This window comes from Lates calcarifer, linkage group LG20 (genome assembly GCF_001640805.2).
Source record: "Lates calcarifer isolate ASB-BC8 linkage group LG20, TLL_Latcal_v3, whole genome shotgun sequence".
In the NCBI taxonomy this organism is placed as follows: Eukaryota; Metazoa; Chordata; class Actinopteri; family Centropomidae; genus Lates; species Lates calcarifer.
The window spans coordinates 5,618,146-5,640,114 of NC_066852.1; the positions used below are offsets into that span (position 1 = coordinate 5,618,146).

The following is a 21,969-nucleotide window of genomic DNA, read 5'->3' on the forward strand; positions in this document are numbered from 1 at the left end:
CCCAGTTTTTGTCAGTGGCATTCAAATGTTCATACCATGCAAATAATATCTTTCACTATACACTATGTACACGGACACATTTTTCTGTGGCACATTAAGAGGTATACAGTACTTCTTATTTGAGGCAGATCTGACCTCGCCCTCAGCCTTGTTAAGATGTCTCACCCACCCAGCTCACGCTGCCCTCACTTCACATTTAAGTCTCATTAAAGCCCTTGGTGATGAAAGAACTGCACAGCCGCACAAAGCAACAATTTCCCACCACCGCTGGTTTGAAGAGCTGTCTTGTGACTTTGAGTTTTCGGTATATTCTCTATGTTGGTGTCCTGAAGTTTTCATGTAATTTTTTTTCTACATTCAACCTACATTTCAGTGCTTTAGTTCAGTTAGTTTATCATGTTCAGGATGTGGTTTTTCCAAAGCATTTTTACAGACTCACCCTGTTTGTTTCCACTGACTTGGACCTCCTCTGTGCTCTGAGGGAGACTTCACTCTCAAAGCTGAACTTAGAAAATATATATACTGCCTCTGTGAACACAGTCACAGCAGCATCTACATAAAAACTATTTCCATACTTAAATAAATAAAAAAGGGAATATATTTTATATGAATTTCTGTAACTGCATGCATATTATTGACCAATTTTAATAAAATATGCAATTTCTTATTTTATATGTTACAATATATAGACTAATTATATCTACAAATTTCAAAGAATCTTCTGTGTAATTTAGTTTTTTCCACATCAGTCAGTTGTAGTTTCTTTTAAATGTTGGATAATTACAACATGAAACAATATGTTCAGTGTAAAACTGGCAAAGTGCTTCAGTTATGATTTTGCAGATACAATATACGTAATAAATTGTAAAATTAATTCCTCAACAAAAATATTATAATAGTTATGTATATTGGGACAATATGTTGGTACAGTATGTACATTAGAAGCTATAATTTTTAATACAATTAATTTTGTTTTAAATTCTTAATTTAAACTCTTTAAATGAAGGTTTTAAATGCCTACCATACTGATCTAATATTGATTCCATTCCATAACTTTATATCATTGGTAGAAAACAGTGATTGTTTCAAAACAGCAATGTCTTGCTAATTTTTTAGCAGTGTAAATATTGTCATTAAAGTCCTAAATGGGGGAATACTTGCTAATTGATCGTAATCACCCTGCCCCTTTAGTGTGTGTAACTTGTATTTTCATACACAATGTACACATGCAACGACTTCTGTCTCCTCTATCATGCAAGTCCAGAAAGTCCAATGCCAAACAAACCCAGTGCCATCATTCATTCAGAGCTCTGCTAAAAGGACCCACAGCAACACAAACATCAGAAGGTCTGCAGTGAAACATTCAGTAAACCAAAGTACCTTCTGAAAGGAAACTATGGCACTCTTCTTCTTATATCAAATATTAATAATACCTTCCTAAAGACAGCATGAAAACAGTGATATTGAACAGCCAGCAACAAGGCACAATTATACATTTGACTTATGCATCAGAGTGCCTGCAGTGTTTTTTTTTTGTTTTGTTTTGTTTTTTTTAACATTGCTGTTGGTATGCCACAATAAAGACTTTTATGGAAGAAGAGGTCATTGCTTCCCTTTCAGTGTGATTTTGAATCCAACCACCACTCCAACAAGTGCCTTCTAAGCAGAGATTCATTTTAAACAAGCAGCAGTGCAGCCTCTTCTCATTGTTCTATATTAAAAAATGCACAAACAATTACATGGTTGTGAAAATGGAAGTGGCATTTTTAATCATTTATAGAAGAATCACCCATCGGAATAGCATTACTTCATGGTTTGCTTAGCACCTTAGGCTGCAAGAAGAGCCACTGTTTGACACCACTGCTAAAGCACCTGTGATGAGATGGTTTCTTAGCTGATATGTTTCAGTCCTTACATCTGAATATGTTGGTGTCACATGGTAGTTCCTTATCCCCTCTTTTATTTAGGCAAGTTAAACTATTGCGTGCACCGCCCTTCCAACACCATAGTATTGACAGAGATGGGCAGTGGCTCTCATTACTGCTGCAGTTGTTTAGATCACTGATTTTTCAGTGATGATCAATGATGTGGGTGTTCTTTGCACATTTTCACGCCACTTCTTTCTCACAGAAATTATTCATGCTGACTGTTATCTTTGGAAGTAGAGGCTGTGGCCTAACTTTAGTTTGAGATTGCATTTTATAAATTGTATTTTAAAGTTATTTCCACAATAAGTGCATTATATTGATACATATTGACACAGACTCAATACTTAATTGTTAGCCGCCAAATGCTCCAACCCTGGAGACATATTAATTCCATCGTAAATAAAGGCACTAGCTTCTTTACTGAAATGGTTGTTTTTGACAACTACACAACTCTAATGAATTAACTTTTTCCCAGTGCTGGATATGGTTATGAGTCAGGACACTTTTTAAAAAAATGTATAAGTATAAATTGCTCCCAGGGGACTTAGGATTCTATGTTTTGCTAAATAGATGTAAATTAAAAAAAGTGCGAGCTAAAAGCATTCATTGCGGAAATATCTTCAAGCAGCCAAATTCAGTTACTTAAAATGTGACTGGTTTTAGAAGACTATGTTGGAGTTGCAGCTGTGTCAGAATTTGCTCAAAATCACAAATGACACAAATCAATCAAGAAATACATGAAAAACATACCTATGAGATGTTGCATTAGGAGCCCAGTGTTAAGGATATGTTAACTTAACATTGACAAGTGAATACATCCTCTGAACAAATCAAGCACCTTTTGAGCAGAATTTAGGGGAAAAAAACAGCCTGACCTGTTACAAAACACACTCATCCTCTGTTGACTCTAAAACATGACTAAGCTACAGCATGTGTGATGTGTGATATAGCCGAGTTTCTGATGTTATGGCACTTCCATTACTTATCCAATAAAAATTGTTTTTAGCCCCTTAGTATCCTCATGTCTATGTTAGTTACACAGGCAATTCTAATTATCTCAATCAGTGGAATCTTTCAAAATAAACTGAGCAAAGAAGAAGAGTATACAACAACAACTTTTGGCTCACTTTGTGTTGTCTTCAGTGCCACATACTGTTAGTATTTACTCTCAGTATTTCCACTTTAAATGAGAAGCACATAAAGAAACAAAATACAAAAGGCTATGGATAGAAATCACCAAAAGAGGCAGGTGCTTACACAAGTGCCCACAAACACACAAATAAAATAATTTAAAAAAAGAGATAAGATAAAAATTTAGACACAAGTGAGGCAGGCAACCAACCAGATGCTCCATTAAGGCCAAACATTTTTTTTTACACCCTCTCATGAGTATGAAAAAAAATACTATCATATTCTATGGCACAAAATCCTATCCTCCAATATGTATGGTTTGTTCTTTTCTGTAAGTGGATTGTTTTTGGCATGACTAAAGTTCTTTGAGAATAGGATTTGGAGCCCTCTAAATTACCTAAAGTAGAGGAACTAGAGAGGAAGTTGTAAAGGAACAGACACATATCAATTGAAATGGACAAGATTTTGCTCCAGTGCAAACCGTTCTGACATATGAGAAGCTAAAGACAGAGCTGAGGAGTGGTTTAATTGGAGCAATCAAGTCAATTTATATTGTATCAAATGGTTTTCTCTATGTTTCTCGGTAATGTATTCTAACTGAAAATTTACAGTTTGTTTATAACTGAATTTCCACTTTTCATTGTGCCTGTCAGTGGTTTGATATGAGACTGTGTGAAATGTGAATGTAAGCCCCTGGTGAAACCCTGTGTGATTCACTGCTGAATGACATCTATTCACTAAGAAATTACATCTGGTGAGAATCAATAGAATTCCTTGTGTAGGCCAAGTAAAGCAGTTCAGGGTTGTGTTTCTGTTTATCAGACATTGCTTAAACAACACACCCATGTCCTGATCATTTATGGCAGAGAAGAAAAGATAAGTAAAGGCGGATTTCCTCATTTTTGTGGCAAAATTATTCTTCTGCAAGACAGATAAACTAAATTAACTAAACGCATGTACATCTAACAAACTAGAGGAAGCACATACATGAATGGGAAAGTAGAAAGCGGTATTATAAAAAAAGCGAATGGGGAACGATAAGGACTAAAGAGATGAAATACAACTAGTTTGTTCTGCTGGCTGATCCTGGTGGTTGTGTGGTCTCGTGTCCTGTGCTCTGAGGTATACTTGGTAGGAAGTGAGAACACCCATATTTGTGAGGTGAGTTTCTCGGCAGATAAGAGAGTTGCTGGCGGAAAGGATCCGGTGGGAGGTGCTGTAAACAGAGACCTGCAGGGCTTTTTGAGGGGATTGGCTCAGCACAAGAAACGTGACCCAGGCCTGGAGAAGTATTTCAAATTAAAAACAGTAACACTGGAGATTTAAATAAAATAGGAGAAATGGGAGTTGGTAATCAAGTATCGCCTCTTTTTGAATTAATCCTTTGCACTGGAGTAAAACTTTGGAAAACTGTGGCAGCTATCATTTTTGATTTGAATTGCTAGGAGTCTAACATTTTTAAAAGGGAATACAACTTGATTTAAGCATACACAGAGCATTCTTGAGCCTCTGGGCATCCCTATCAGTAAAATGAATCCAAACTTTTCAGAGGGAAAGCCTTAGAACCAGGACTACAACCTGTCATTGCAATTTGCCAATGCTGTAATTTCACTAACAGTAAGCTGAAACCAGCATTTTAGTCACAATCTGTACTGTTTCACTGAGTTTGAAAATAATTGTTGTAGGTTTTTGATCTCATTTCTCATTCTTCACAGATTAGCTCATGAACATGGTAGAATGCTTATTAATACAGACTGAACTGACCAAGGGCATAGCTAAAGAACATACCAAATCTGAATGCTGAAATTTAGTGCTATTCCCCTTTATAGATAATAAACATCTTTAACTGATAGTGTTGTCTTTTTTCCAACTGGGATGTAGCTATCGTTACCTACTGTTATTTTGGAATGGGGGCATATTGCATGGTTGTGACCATGTCCTCAAGGACTTTCAGAGGAGAGTGGCATGGTCTAGGTCTATGCTGTCCATGCTTGCCAAAATAGCCTTCTGGTCCTCCCGAGGTGGGCGGCGGTACAGCAGAGCAGAAAAGCGAGTGTATGGGTCATGGAGGATGGGCCGTTTCCTCTTCTTGCGGAGGTAGAGAGCTTCTTCCGGCTGGAGTACCTGAGAGGTGTAGGCCTGCTGGGTCTGAGAGGTGGAGACACCTGGAGGGGAGGGAGATGAATGGCAGGTCATTGCCACCAGAACTCATGAAGGCAATGTTTACAGGCCATTCAACATAGTAATCACACTGACATCACAATAATAGTTCTTTCCTATCCCACCACTATCTAATTACCTCCTCTGCCTCATGAAGTCCACATCAATATCTATTTAAAATATAGTAGATACAGTATATTATTTCCCTGAAATAATGCTTCTACCCCTGGACAAGGCTACAGAATTTCAGTGCTGAAAGTATATTTTCATGTGCTTATAAGTTTGTCAGCAGCTACTTTTCTAATGGTAAACTATTCTTTTCTGAAAAAGGCTTATGTGTGCTCTCTTGCAAAGAGTTAGATGAGAAACAACACAAGGAATTCTATTGATACAACTCTCATGTACACAGTACAGTACATTTGTACACTAAATACAGTATGAAGAGCCAGCAGGGAGTTAGCTTAGCTTAGCATAAAGACTGGAAGGGAGACAACTAGTCTCCATCCAAAGATAACAAAATCTACCTACCAGCATCTCAAACACCCCATTTATACCTGGCAATAAAATACATATCTAAATAAGGATTAAAACATGTTTATGGTCTGACATGTTTTGCATGCATTAACACATGTTAAATGCACACAGAACCTGTCAGACCATATCTATCAGATTTGTGGGAATGCAGGAAGTCACCTCTGGTTGCCACGCAAACACATGGTGATGACAAGGCTCCAGGAAGCCATTGCTCCTGTCCAAGAAGTAGTTCCAGCATGTAACGCCCAATAAAAACATTTTCATTTTTATCTGTCTGCAGAGATTAAACCAATGATGTCTGTGAAAAGATCATTTTTAGTATTATTTTTAGTAGTATTTTTAGATCATTTACACAGCTTTTTTCAGGTCACGCTAGCTGTTGCTAACATAAACCAAGCTAATCAGCTGCTGGATGATTTGGTAAAATACAGGTGATAAGAGGCAGCCAATTACAAAACTGGAGCACTTCCTTGTTAACGAAATATATAAGGCCAATAGACCTAGTTTTGTACTGACTCAAATGTAACACTCTGAAGCAACAATACCAGCAATGAGCATCACAGTCTTATGTGTACACTGCACACTATCACAGGCCAAACCAGCACTGTTTAATTCCACAGGTCTTGAGAAATTCTGTTTACTGGTACACTGTATTCGAAAAATTAAGAAGCATCATGATGCAGCAAGTTTTTAAAAAATATCACTGTTTAAAGAGTGAGAACAGAGAGAACAGGGTTCACACCTGCTTTCTTTCTGGTCTTGGAGTTATTGTTGTTCATTGTCATCTTCTTGGCCTTTTTAATACGTTGGTATCTCAGTGCATCAATCCTCTCAGACCCTGAAAGGGCACTCGGCGCACCTCGACGTTTTCTGGATGAAGAAGAGAGACAGGGGAGAACAGGTAACTCCAGGCCAAAAACAGTCAGTGGACTGTGTTTCTGCACTACGGAGCGCAACAAAACCAGAAACCCGCACAATCTCAAAACAGCACCGCTCGTGCTAAGCCAGAGGTGCAGCACATTGCCAAAGGATCAATGTGAGACACCTGTAGAGCTGTACTCTGAAATCCAATAAAAGTTATATTTTTTCAAAGGTTTGAAGAACAATGTGATTAGTTCTACTATTGCCATAACCCTGTGCATCATCTGGATTTACTAACATCCTTGTTTAGGTAAATGATGATTATGTTATGTTTTACAAAATAAGTTCATAAATCCAGATAGTATATAAAACTGTACACCTTGAAATTTCATTGTCCTTCAGATTAAGATATTTTGCTCAAATTGATCCAAACAATCTTTGGCCAAAGAAAACAAAGTATCACACGATCCCTGAAACAATCTATTTACTTCATGGTGTAGATTAAGACAGTGAGTTAAGTTTTTTGAAAAGATACAACATTTTAAAAGACTTGCACTGTTGGTTTCAGAGGAAATTCTGAAAAATTGAACAATATTTTCAACAAAATGTAAATAAGACTTTTTGATTGTTGACATGTTTGCAGATTGGATATTTCATCTAAAAATGAATCTGTTCCACTCTGAAAATAACAGATGCAAATATTTCTCAGCTGCTCATGATTGCATCTACAGACCTCCCTCCCATTCATGGAGGCACTTATGACTTGGCAGCCCACAGATTTCTGCCACAAACAGACACTCGGTTCTCTCAAGGCACAGAAAACAATTAGCATTACAGAGAGGCCATCTTCCCACCGTGGCTGCAGAGAGAAACCGAAGTTCATTAGTAGAGGGGGAGAATCACAGCTGAGCAACAAAGCATCATCAATATGTATTCATAGACATGGATACTGTCTACAATGGGCTTCACCATGCTGACAGGGGGAGAGATGGCGGGAGGGGAAAATGACTACTCGGGAACAGTCACATAATGAAAAATAAGCCAAAGAAAAGCGAAGCACTAGGACAACAAATGTAACAAGAATTTATCCATATAATTGTTTCTTTTTTTGAAACGGAAGAGCAATATTTAGCGATGGCATGCATGGCAGTTTGCACATGGAACACGACTTTAAAGGGGAATACATTCAAAAGCACTTCATTGGGCAGTTCACTCAAACATATAGGGGTTCTCATCTTCCCCCGTGTGCCCTCCCTCTGCAAGGCAAAATATTTGTTCCTTTGGATAAAAAGAAGTGCATAAGCTGTTTCGGCAGGGCACTTGCTTTATATGTCAGTAAGAACTGTTCTGCAGTCCAAACTTGCAAGTGCAATTGTATACTTAGAGTAGATGGCTTGATTCATGCTGCAGATGCTTTATACAGGGGATTAAAGCCATGTGTCCACCAGGATATCTTTTAAGTTTTTTGGGCTAAGGAGATGCTTGCGAGAAGTGCTGGTGATGGCTCCTGTTATTGGTTTGTGGCTGTTCAAAACCTGCAAGGAATCTGCTGCATTTCTGTTAAAAGCTGGAAGTTTTTTTTCTTTCTTTTTTTTTTTTTTTGTAACTTCTTGAAACAGTTGCTCAGGACTTTACGCATGCTAAGCTTTCATCACTGCCAGGAACATGCAACAGCATTTCAGCTGAACTGTTAATGCAAAAAAAGAGCTGTGAATGATGGCTCCCAGTGGACACACAGCTTAAGGTAACGACATAACGCCAATCTTACAAAAATATTTCTTGGAGATTGGAATCCAAAATATTTTCAGTTGGTGTCATACAATATAAGCATCTGTAAAATATAAATGGCAGAATGTGTCACGCTTGAGAAGAATGCTAAGATTGCTTTTAAAGTAATCATTTGAGTAAAAATGTCCATGTGGAAGAAATTCCACAGAGACAACTGTTTCCTTAATACACTGTATGCCACACCTTGTACTAATCTTTACAATGCAAAAAGACACAAGACCAAATTTAAGTGGTGACCATGCCTTAGAAAAGCAGATTTGCCTTTTAAAATGAAAAATAAATATCACCCAAATGTAATTCCAGTTCTGTGATTACATGCGTGGCCATCTAATGGACTTCATTATTGGCTATTTTTGATAAAGTAAGTAATGAGTGGGAGAATCTTTTATTATTAGCAGGATTCTTTGCTGGCTTCTGGCCAGGGGTTAAAGAGCAGGTGAGCCTGGTCTTTCAAACCTGTACTTGGCACATCTTCAGACTGAGAGAGAGGAGGAAGTCAGAAGTACCTGGAGCTAGACATCAGTTCAACATCTTGCTGGATGTCAGGTCCAAATAATGAGTGGGAGGAATAGCATGTTGAGGCGAGCTCATCACACATGCTTCTTTAGCATCAAAAGGCCCACCCAAAAGTGGGTTCCACCCTACTGTATGTTGCCCACATACACGTTCTCTCATGGTTCATAGCAAAGACCAGAGCCATCCTGACAAAAGGCTTTAGTGAGGGCCTCATTGTGAGTCTTGAAATTTTCTTTGGAAATTAGTTTTGCCTTGTGGTAGGTGAGAGAGGCAAGAGAGCTTGCCAAGAAGGCTAGGTTAGAGCTGCACTCTAAGCAGTATTAGCATATATGAAATTGGATGGAACTGAGCAGCAATTGATTCCATCCCAAGGAAGTTTACCCTGATAGGACAGATGGCTTACTCACTCGACTTGTATTCTTGATACATGCAATTCCTTAGTCTGACTGTTGGGTCTTGAACTTGACCTTGACTTGGATGTGAAGTTGGTGGTTGAGTCCTCCACTAGCATTTCAACAGTGGAGGAGGAAGAGAGATTACTATTCCACAGTGGCTGCCCTGGCATTGAGAACTGAACTGGTGTGGTGGGAAGAGGCAAACTTAGTGAAGTGGAGTGGGGATCTTAAGCCAACATGGAAGTAGAGAAAACCGGTCTTGTCCATGATATCTTGATTGTGACAGTTGTTATTGCTGAAAAGTTTTTTGTATTGATTCAAGGTGAAATGAGGGAGATGAACACCAATGGCAAACTACTAGCTAACTGGGTGTTGAGTTCATTGATCTGTCTCAGGATGTTAGGATGTTGAGGCACAGCCTCATTAGGTTAAATCAGTAGAGAAGTCCGGAGAGGTCTGAACTCATACAAAATACCATCAACCTTCAGTATATTGACAAAAAAAGTATAGGAGGCTTGGAGGAGGGACTTGTTTGTGCATTGAAAATCATTTAACATTTGGTTGATGTCAAACCCATGACATATAGGATAGAACTGAAGTGCAGTTTTATCTAAAAAGTTGTTTGTATGTAGAAAAATGCCTGATTCTCCTAACCATTCAGCTGGAGAATAGTGCAGTTTGGCTTTTGCGTCAAATACTATTCTGAAATGTATTACTATACATTCCCATGGGTGACCTTTGCTGAACTTATTTTAAGAACAGTGAACCAAGTAACCAGTAAATAATTCAATAAAGAAATAATCAAACTGGTTTTAGGCTGATGAGATTACCATTGTCTAATGTTTGTCTAAACCTGAGGCAGATTTATCTGTGGTGAGGTATTCTTATCAACAGATTAAAAAGTTGCACATGAATGTGGTCAGTTAGCAAACCACTCAAGCATGAAATTATGTGATACATCTCTAACCTAATCTCTTAGCTAATAGATGGCATATGCATATCAGTCAGAATGCATAATGTAATAAAGACTGCAGAACTTAAAATGCATAGCCACTTGGAGAAAAAGGAAAAAAGGAAAGAACTGAAATGAACTACACGTGTCGACTGAAGGAAGGAACAAATCAAACAAAGACTCAAAGTCTTGTATTCCCCTTTAAAGGACGAGGTGATCAAAAAAGTCCCACCTGCTAACCCCCCCCTTTCAGACATGGATCCAACCCTTACCTATTGCGGTGTAGAGGACCTGGTCACAACAACGCTGCCCAGATAGCTGAGATCAATCAAAAACAAAGCAGGTAAGACTCCAGGAGCCATCAAGAACCACCATACTGCCCCTAATTCATAATGATGGAAACATTGCAGTACATGAGAAGCGGACAGGCCCTGTGACACACTTTGCCCAACAACCTTTCCTTGGTAGTCAGACCTGGGGGAGTCCTGAGGGCAATTAAAGGTGTTGGGGAGAGGAAGGTTACAGAAAGGGAAGGGGTGGTAGGGTAGGAAAAAATCTGAAGGTAAGGGAGAATTGGTCATGCAGTCAGGTTACTAAGGCCGAGGATGGGCCGCAGGGCCTGCCAGGATGAACTCTTCTTAAAGCATCCCTCTGCATGATAAAGGCATCTTCAAAGGCTTGGAGCTAAACATAATGGGTGTTTGTTTTGTCTGGGGAATCAATTGGATGAATATTATGGGGTTCCTCCTGTTAGGTGAAAGCAGGGTAACGCATGATACAGATGGAAAAACAGGGAACCTGTGGTGATATCTGCAGATTCCCAGGCTTTTAGGGGCTTGTGCCAAACAAATTCCACTCTGCACTGACAAAGTATTTTTCATTTGAATTGCCTGTAGCCCCAAAAGGCCTGAAATGTAATCTGTGAAGCAAATGCATTTTCTTGTCAAGTCAGCAAATAATTTGTTTCACAATTTATATTTTTTTGATTTTTTTTTTCACTAGGAAGTGCTATGCATTTTTTCAAAGCAATAATTTTGAGACAATGCTTCACAGATGCAGTGGGTGAATACCTCTAACTTGATGTTTGACATGAAAAGCAGCACTGACCAAATTGAAACTAAACTGAAAACTTCCAGAGTTTATCAAATGAATCATCACAACAAAATGGTTTTCCTTCAACCATACAGTTTTCATTTTTCATATAAAAGTGTTGACAAATGAAAAAAATCATAAACTAAACTATCAAACTAATTTGCCACAGAGATGAATTTGAAAAAAAACTGATGGATATTAGACAGCTCTCCAATAACCAAAATGTCAGAGCAAATTCACACATCAAAGCATTATGGGTTGGGGCAGATGACTCAAATGGTATCCCTCTCTGCATGCCTAATGCACCTACCCTGAAGCTGACAACTGGGGTGGAGAGGGCTCAGATGGAAGGATCTCCTCCTCAGTCCTCCTCTGAGATGGCATCTGCCCAAATATGTTGCTGCTTTCCATGGGGGGTGACGGGGACTGGGAAGCTGGGTAGCTGGTTGCAGACGTGGCAAAGGCCATGTGGGAACGGTAGCTGGGGCTTGCTCTCCTGCTACCCTGGCCTTGGGCGGGTGAGGAGGAAGGGGAAGATCTCCTTGAGAAGCTGGCTGTAGAAGGAGGGAGGAGGGTAATCTCAGACATCTCTGGGGGTATGGGGGGCTGGACAATGCTGGGACGTGGCCTGGGACGCACTACAATCTCTGGGGAGCCCTCGTGAGAGCTAAGGGGACTTTGGGTGAGGGGTGAAAGTCGAGAGGGCTGAAGAACCACCTGATGCATGCCAGAATCCATCCTACGAGCCTGTCTGGGACTGAAACGAGGGGTGGTTTCAAACCATCGTGTGTCCAGGCTACTGAATGTGCTAGGGACAATATGGGCCATTGGATCGGTGTAAGGCAAAACCGGCACACCCATACCATGGCTTGTGTGTCTTAGCTGCCCTAAATGTGCCTCTTGCATAGCTAAATGCTTGGCTGGGGAGCCATGAGGCTTGGCCTTGCTAGGAGACTTGCTTGAGTGGCTCCTTGGGGCCTCCAGTGGCAGGACAGCTGGGTACGTGGGCATTGGGAGGGATGAAGGCTGGAAAGCACTAAGGGGAAGAACATGAGGCGGAGGAGGGTAGGGGGAGTCGTGGCGAAGATGCAAAGGGTGATGCGGTGGAAAAATGAACTGGGGCCCCTCCAGACTTGCAAAGGTAAAATCCAGTCCCTGCCAAATTTCCGGTGAACGAGAGGAAGAGGTGAGTGTCAGAGGAAGTGGAAAACCAGAAACAGCATATTGTGGGAAATCACCCTCTCCCATTTCTTCAGGAATCATGGGGTGACCAAAAGGACCTTCAGCAAGATATGGAGGGGAGGACATGACAGAGCTGAGAGGGCTGGTATCAGGCATGTAAAAAGGAGGTGGGGGATCATGATCCCCAGGGGGGCCTAGATAGCCATAGAAAGCCCTGTGGTGGAGAGAGCCTCGGATCTGCCCAGTGGCCTGGAGCCGACTGCTCTCCATGATGGTCATACCTTCAAAGGGCCTGTGGAAACGAGGACTGTAGGCTGGAGGTTGCAGATAGGATTCCTGACTGGAGATGGGGGAAATCTGGTGAGGCCGAAGGGGGGCCATAACTGGTGGCAAAGGCCTGGGATCATCATTCTCTTCATCTGACTGCCGGAATTCAGGATAGAGGTCTGATTCTTCCACAAAGGGGAAGCCCTCAATTCGTCGGGGCTTAACAGACATTTCTGCATCAGTGGGATCAATGACAAATCGTCCATCAGGGCCTCGGCTGATGAGTTCAATGGGTGTTGTTGCTTCAGCTTCATGCTTGGAGATGCTGTACTTCTTGCTTGTTATTGCTCTTTTGGTCTTCTTGTATAAAGACAATTCCTCCTTCTTCCCTGGACTTGGGGGTGGTTTCTTCCCACGCTGGTCATGACTATCTTCAGATGATTCAGACGGGGATGCCTTGGAACGAATGCTCTCTGGGCTCACCTTGCCTGAAGATGACCTACGAAAAAGAACATAGAAGAAGTGAATATTCAAACATCTTAAAAATCTATTATTCTGCATAGCGTCACTGATCATGCTGAAGACAAGTCCAGCTAAAATAGAATAAAAATTACAACACATCTCACCCCAAACATATGAATTATAAAAGCACAGGTGTAGGTGAGTTCTACGTCAAAACATCAGTTTGATCATAAATTATTAGTGAACAAAAGTATCCTGCAGAATATGTTGTCTGTTAATTTTCAGTTAGGGCAATAAAGATGCAAATGTCATGAATCTTCATTGCCTTGAAAATGAACATGGAATTATGAATAAGGAGTTATGAATAGTAATGACTCAGCGGTCTCTGATTTCCTTACCTACTTAGTAATGTAAACTATGCTTTTTTTGTTTAATCAATTAGCTACACACAAAGAGGGGATATCACAGATTACACATGGACCAGTGTGAATTTCTAACATATATTCAATTCATGCATAATACCACTACAAAGATGTTAGAAAAAACTGACAACAACAAAATGGTTTGTGAGTACTTGTGAAAATACCTTCCCTGAAGGCTCTTTGACAGGACAGATTTAATCATTTTATTCATTACCATAAATAACTGTAGACTGGACTTCATAAGTATGAAGTATGTTAACAATTATACTTCAGTTGTTTTGGCTTTTAAGTTAAAGAATTAAGTATTTTACTATAACATTTAATATTCATGTATTATTTATTATGTTATTCAGAATCCCAGCTAATCTGCTGCAGGACTGTGTGTGGCTTGATTAGAGTTGACTGACAGTGAACAAACAACACACAAACTGCCATTCAAAAGTTACTAAATGATCTGAAAGTGCCCTGAAATACATGACATCACATTTTTCTAATTGATTTCAAAGCAATGAGAAAAAAAAATCCTCTAGGTGAAATACCAACAACTATTACAACTAGAAAGAAAATAGTGTGTTCATGTAGAGCATGTGGAAGTTCAAGGTGAGCAATACCCTTTCTCTTTTTAACAAAGCCTCTTGTATACTTGATGCTCTAGGAGGATATGTGTTGATGGTTAAGATGTAAATGTCTGGAGTCAATCTTGGGAGTCAAACGTTGGAGAAACAAAGCTAAACCATGTCAGGGCCAAAACGTAATTGTCCGTGACAATGTCAGAAGAGGACATAATAAGGTTTTGTACTAGATTTGAGAAGCACTGTATCAATAGGGTTGAGGTAGGTGGCATAAACAGCAATGTAATGCTCTGGTATAAGGGGTATAACCGGCAGGTGAGGAAGAAGAGGCAATGATCAATGACACCTACAGAAAAGTAAGAGTATTACCAATCATGACTTGCTGTGAGACTGACTACTGTACCAAAATCTGTCAAAATCAGCTCAAACATCAGTCTTATCATGAAAGCAACTAGTTCAAATGACCCAACTGGGGCAACTGCCTTTCTCTTGTAGGCAGCTTCGGGTGTCTTTCTTTTTTATAACTGAGGCATCCTGCCCAGACTCATCACTATCAAAGACTTGACAAGTTAAGGGGTTATATAACTTGTATTTGATATATATCATATGATCAGTACATAACACACTTTAATATACATGATATGAAGCTCAGTTCCCATTTGCATTTGTTAGAGATGACTATAACAAGTACTGTAATAGGAAGGAGAAAATGAAACCACAATTTGCTTTGAAGCCACAATCACTTTATTTAGTGGTAAAATGAAACATATAGCCAATCCTCAGTGAAATTACTATAGCTTGTGCTTATAACGACTGAGCTATAAATATTTTTATTAAGCATCTGCCAAAACCATTGAAAACCCCTGTTAGATATAAGAAATATTCAAGGGTTGTTTCCAGGGTGCAGTGCCTTTTCAGATGTGGTTTCTGTGAAAAATCACATCTGCTTTATGAAGCTACAAAGACCACTTACACAGCTCAATTCAATTAATCAAATTTGACCATCATTCCTGTTGGTTACAATAAGATTTTAATCACAAATTTGTTCAGACAGACTAGGACAGGATTTGTTTTAAAGCTTTTTTTTAATTTCTCTAAAAAAAATGAGAACTACAACCATGAGGAATAGTGGCCAAAACGATAAAATACAGTCTGTATAAAATCACAATTTGCCCATGTGCTTAGCACACACACAGTAAAAAATACTGCAGATGCTCTTCAAACTGGCTGTATCTTTTCAAAACACAAATTAAGGCAACACAGCAATTACTGCCTCATTAAATCGCCACTGAATAAAGATTTGGTGATCACTACTGGTGCTGTAAAAATATAGGTCCTTCAAGTTTACTCTGTCATTATACAGTTAGTTAAAATACTGAATTTTCACAACATTTTCCCTAAGCTTACACATCAAACTGCAGAATAACAATTAAAACACTTGGCTTTCAATCAGTGGAACAAGGTAGACAAGTGAAGAACAAGTGTGATTGTGACGGCATCTGGGATGGGAAAGGAATAGTGATGAAGTCTATCAAGTGTTTCAGGTCATTTGTAGTAAGTGGGGACACAGTCACACACAGTTCCAAGTAGAACAATAGTCACAGAGCATAAGCAGAGTGCTGTGCAGAAAACAAGGATTGTGTTAAGGTACACTTATTTGCTTTACTGTTGACAGTTAGATAAGAAGGTTGACATCACTCTCGTATCTGCATTGTACACATAAAGCTATAGCCAGCAGCCAGATCGCTTAGCCTAGCTCCATCCAACAGTGAATACACCCACTGCCACCAGTAAACTTTACTAATTAACACTTTATAACTTGTTTATTTCAAACTAAAGCTGAAGTGTAATGACGCTAATTCACCATCCTACAGGCGCTAATAGGGAGATTTTGTGAGCTAGGCCAGCAGTTTCCCCCTATTTCGAGTCTTTCTGGCTGCTGGCTGTAGCTTCCATCTTCTCATTTAACGCTCTTACAGAAAGCAAACAAGTGCATTTCCCAAACCTTTAAAATATTCTAACAAATTACGTAAGGTAGTGTCCCTGAACACACATCTCAAGAATGATTTCACTGCTCTGGAAACAAGTGTCTCAAAATTTTGATTTTAACTTCAGACAAAATCAGCAGATTATAAGACCTATACCTTACAGCAATAATGTTTCATCTGCAGAGTATGTTATCATTCACTGCAAACAAAATTTGTTTTATTATCTGCCTTGGACTCATTGATCTTTAATTGAGTTAAACTATTACCATAGAGTGAATTGTCATTATACTCCATGAAGTTAACCAACGGGATCTCAGTTTCTGAAATCTATACTTATTCTCTTTCTCTTTCAAGAGTTGAATGAGACAATTGGTACCAATCTTACCGTTTATCTCTGAACTAAATATGAAGCTAGGGCCATGGGGCAGTTAGCTTGACAACAGCATTATGACTGGAAGCAAGGAGAAACAGCAAAGGCCAAAAGGTCACCAGTTAATTTGTTTTATCTCAATTGTTTACTCCACACAAAAACTAAAAATGCTAACATAATTTGTATTTTCAGGAGTAGGTGTCTGTCAGGTTGCTTCTTGGCCAGGATGTCCTTGAGTTATTGCCAGGCAACCAGCAGAGACCCAGGCTACCTCTTTCCTCTGCAGCCAGACTTTATGCTAAGCTAAGCTAACTGTTCCCTCACCTAATTTCACACATAGATGCAAGAATGGGATCAGTTCTGATGTAATTAAATGGAATGAGAATAAGCATATTTCCCAGAATGTCAAACTATGGAGTGAAAGGGAAGAGTAAATGTCCCTTTATCTACTCCTGCTGTGCTGAGTAGGTTGTTAAGTGTTAAGCTGACAGAAATACTGATTTTGTCATCCTTCCCTGTGTCTTTTTACGTGGCAAGATGAATTATTTATTTAAAATTCCCTCAACTTCTGATGATGAGGATCCTTCATTTGTCATGAAAGAAAAACTACGACCAATGTTGTTGTTGCCTGATGGGGACAACTGACCAGAAGCATGCAGCCGGGTCGGGAGTCTGAGGGGTTGGGGCTTAGCCCAAGTGCAAAGGGGTGAATACAGTGTGCAAGAACAGGGGGACAATGGTTGGCACACTCACTGAGGACTGGAAGGTTGGGGCCTGTACCTGCTTGCGTCCAGCCCTTCCCAGTAGGGCTCAGTGCTGGGAATGAAGCTAAGTGGACTCCTGTAGAAGTGGGGAGATCAGACAGTGAGAAGTGGGGAGAATATGGGGGTAAACAGGAAGCCTGTTAATGAGAGGTTTATTTTATTTTTTTTTTAAAAGCAACAGAAGAGGGAAAATAGCTTGGTATTATTAACTGGGTTGAAAAGAAACTGTCGTGACTCAGAGGGGATCTGAGAGAAAGAAATGTCAGAGGAAAGAGAGAAAAAGCTTGGGGACAAGAGCAACAAGAGGTAGGTAAAAGCAACAGAGAGGAAAGAAATATCAATAATGTGACTATTTATTGACTCTAAGAGTACAGGGCCAAAATCCCACACACTGTGATGCAGCTCAGGTTTGCCTTGTGTATTTGTTTTGATTTTTCTTTTTTTTTTTTAGTTCCTCCCACTTAAGACAAGAAGGTAGAAGAGCAGGTGATGAAGGAGAAACGGAGGCAACATGTATTTCATGAAATGAGACGTCCTTTCCAGTTACGTGCCATCTGAGGTGACATCACTTGCTGTTGACAGCCACACAGCTGAGGCACCGCTCTGTAGCATCTCTGTAGCCTCAGAGTTTTGAAATATTAGCCTATGTATGACAATCAATACTTCAATTTCCACACATGCACCAGAAACCTGTAAACTGTTGGACTGTGAAGATCAGTCAAACCAGGTTAATATATTAGGTATTTAGTTCAAGCACCCATGTATAGAAGTTTTACATGAAGGGTTATTCTGCTTTTATGTTTTTAGAAAAAAATTGGGCAATCAAGGTGATGATTTTTGTGTTGTTTGTATGTTTGTTTGTTTTTTCCAAATACTACCACTTCAAGTCACCAAAGTCAGAAATTTTCAATATCTAAACATGGGGGCTTTAATCTTAGAAAAAAGTTAGTTTTTGTCAGTCAAACTTTTAAGATAAGGCTGGTTATACTAGCTATTTTCTAGTTGTCAACAAATGCCATGAAAAGACCAAAACCAAAAAGACCACATCTGACCATGAGCCCCTGCTCTGTCTGTGGCTGTCAGCGCAAAGCCAATTGGTTCCTACTTAAGATGTACATTTTATATACTTGTATTTTTTTTTAAAAAAAGGCTAAATAATTTCCTGAAACAGCTGGTCACTAAACTTTTTTTGGAAAATATTGCTCGAAGAGGAAGTTAAAATGCATTTGTTAAGGACTATATTCACCCATGGAGGGTTAGCTACTATTTCTGGCATCAGGACGGTGCATTTGAGATTGACTCAAAATAAACTGCAGTGTGTGTTCATGGTAATAAAGACAGGTGTTATTTGTGTGTTTTTAAATTTAGCTGGACAACAATGGTGCTCTATGGCAAAGAAGATATAAGATATATTAGATTTTGAAACACACACACAATTTATTAATAGAATACATTCATTGCTGGTTTTGGTCTGGGATTTGTTGACAAACAGAATACTTAACCAGACCAGACTTATCCTTTAACACACATCAAATTACAGTGACTTCAGATTTATTCAGATTCTTCACTTTCTGCACACTTTGTGTTGTAGACTTTATTTTAGATTGATAAAATCAACATTTTCCCCATCAATCTACACTCAGTGACCCATGATGACAAAGTTAAAAATTGTTTTTAAGCTTTTTTACAAATATACAAAAAAAACCAAAAACTGACATCTTTAATTTACAAAAGATGCCCCGCTGGCAGCAATTACAGCTTCAGGTCTTTCTTGGTCTTCCTCTCAAGCTCCATCAGATTTCACATGCGTGAGCTTTCTCTGGCAGGACAGCCAACTCTAGGAGGAGTCCTGGTGGCCACTGCGCTCTGGGGAATACTTGAAGCTTTCAAAATGTTTTTATACTCTTGCCCTGATCTATGTCTCCCCACAATTTTATCACAGAAGTCTACAGAGAGTTCTTTTGGCTTCATGGCTTGGTTTTTGTCCTGACTTGCAGTGTGAATTGCGGGACCTTATATACACAGGTGTGTGTCCAGTATGTCCAGTGAATTCAGTTTGCCACATGTGGACTCCAATCAAGACTCTAGACACTCAAGGTAAATTAAAGCAAAGGGCATGTGCCTGACCACAATTTGAAGAGCGATAGCAGGGTCTCTGAATACACTGGTAAATGAAAGATGTAATTTTTTGATTTTTAAAAGCGTAGACTGACGGATGTTAATGGCAATGTTATCCATTTGAGTAAAATCTACAATAGAATGTGTGCAAAACATGAAAGGATCTGAACACTTTCTGAATCCACTGTAGTTTAACAAGTTGATTTATCAGAAAACAAATAAAGAAAATCAAAATTGATGTTGCTGTTATTTATCCATGCCAGCATTGATAAACTCAATTTTTTTGTAGTGATGTCATTTAAAAACAGCATCCAGTATGAAGCCGTTTAAAAAAAAAACGGGGAGCAGTGTGTACCTCTGAAAAGACCCATTCCTCATTCCTCATATTTTCTTACTCAGAACAGATCTTTCTCATACTAAAGTCTCTCTATAGTAAGCCTCTAGCCTGTGCATGCTAGCTCACTGGCACAGCTTACTGGAGACATGATTAATGTTATCAGTTCCACCTGTGCTCTTCCTGCTATGACATGCTAAGATGTCTGCTGTGAAAAAGGTCTGTTAAGGGACCTGAAATGTCCTTTGTAATGGTAGATTGGATCGATTTTCACACAGGACAGAGCAATGACAATAATGGGATGAAGCTTTTATCATTTGTACACTTGCTGTCATTAAATGCACAGTGTTGTCCAGTAATATTTGACAGATACAGTAAGTACTGTATATGACTGGATTTACAAATAAATAATCTCACTTCAAACAGATGTGTGAATCTAATTTATATTTATTTGAGCAATTTCCACTGTTTTCTAGTTTAGTGATGGATCTTTTCAAACTGAGAAAACATGAGTCAGCCTGTTTACTAATGCACAAAGGTTTGTGGTAAACACAGCTCTTAGCTCTGAGATACTCTAATAGCAGGGTGGCTAGCTTTGTAGAACATCATTATTTGTAGTTGTCTATCTTGCATCAACCCCAGTCTAAAAGCAAACAGAGGACTAACTGTACAGACTTCATTCTATAATGAACTATGAGGTACATCTTGAAGAAAATGAAAGGGGAAATACTCTTTTCTTGGAATTAGTAACAACATACATGGAAATTCTGAAGTGAAGCCAGAGGGCATCTAACAGCAAGAGGTGAACAATATGTTCTAGTTGTGCTTAGTTCAAAGACAACTACTTGTCATACATAATATCTGAATACCATATGAAAAGGGAACAGATTGCTTTCCATTGGACACCTTGATGAGTCATTTCCAACCCAAGAGGCAGAAATCTCCACAAGAGTTCAGCCCTTCCTGTGGGTTGACTTAAATTCAACATGTTTTATTCACTCCAGCATTTAGCTTCAAAAACTAGCCTTTAAATACACCTTTCTAACACTTTCTCAGGAGAACTATGGCAAATTTTCCATCAAGTTTGGAACAACATACCTGCTAAGTAGCCTACCTTAAAAAACTGTGTGCAAGCGTACCGAGGAGAGGTAATACTGCTTTCAAGGCAAATGATGGTCACACCAAATATTGAGGTGATTTAGTTTTTTTTTTTTTTTTTTTTTTCAGTTTATACAGTGTATATGCATGTATGTACAAACACAAGAAACATTCAGGAATGACAGCACATCCAAATGTAATGATGCAAAATTGCCATCAAGGTAACACTGACCTCTGTTTTTATTGCTATATACATTTGGCTCTGTGTTAGCAATAGTAGCAATGTTCCTCAATAATGTGAATAATAATGTAATCTATGGTTCAAAAGTATTGTGTAAATCTTACTATTGTCTTTGGTTTACAATTGTATATATATGCAGTTGTAAATAAATCCTGCCTGTTGTGCTCTTTGGTTATGGCTTTGTTGTAGAGTACTGTGCAGTCTTGCTCTTGGGAAAAAGTAATAGTGAATTATATTATGTGTCATGTGCAGTGGGGGTTACTTACGGAGTTTCCAGACTTTTTCTGCAATGGGTTATGGAAAGAGGGGGGTCTGGAAAAAGGAAGAGAGAAAAAGTTCTCAAGTTATCAATATAATATATATAGTTGTTATTCATTAACTACCTAAACAAAGGAGTTTGTGATACATGTTACAGCCTCTTTCCTGGCATTTGGTTGCAGATTGCAACTACTTAAGTCAGAGGCAGCTTAAATGCACGCCAGGTTAGTAACAGGTGGTGAATGAACTGTTTTCCAATTCAGTGATTAATTTTATTTTCAAGCAGAAGTTGTCTGCTTGTTGTCGAGAGAAATGTCTTTTTGGTATTCTTGGTAAACAACAAAGATCCAAGACATTTACATAAAAGTTTCATAAGAACTTCTTTTCCCAAAGACAACAGTGTTGCTGCTGCCAAGCCTAAGGCAGGGTTTAAAACACAGTCACAGAACAGTGTAAAATCACTAAAGACATTTTAACAAAAACCATATAATACAATGACTTTGACACGGCTGCTTTCTGAAGTGTCATTAAGCCAC

General features: G+C 39.0%; 1 protein-coding gene across 1 annotated transcript in view; it reads right to left on the minus strand.

Moving 5' to 3' along the window:
• Window positions 1–1,538: 1,538 nt before the first annotated feature.
• The window catches only part of igsf9bb (immunoglobulin superfamily, member 9Bb), a 110,153-nt gene continuing 89,722 nt past the window's right edge, over window positions 1,539–21,969 (minus strand). The window contains exons 17-20 of the mRNA XM_051078711.1: window positions 21,442–21,487; window positions 11,668–13,305; window positions 6,496–6,623; window positions 1,539–5,224 (exon numbers count right to left, since the gene is read on the minus strand). Of these exons, the coding sequence (XP_050934668.1) occupies window positions 5,010–5,224; window positions 6,496–6,623; window positions 11,668–13,305; window positions 21,442–21,487 (2,027 nt within the window). The 3' untranslated portion in view covers window positions 1,539–5,009. The remainder of the gene's footprint in view (window positions 5,225–6,495; window positions 6,624–11,667; window positions 13,306–21,441; window positions 21,488–21,969) is intronic.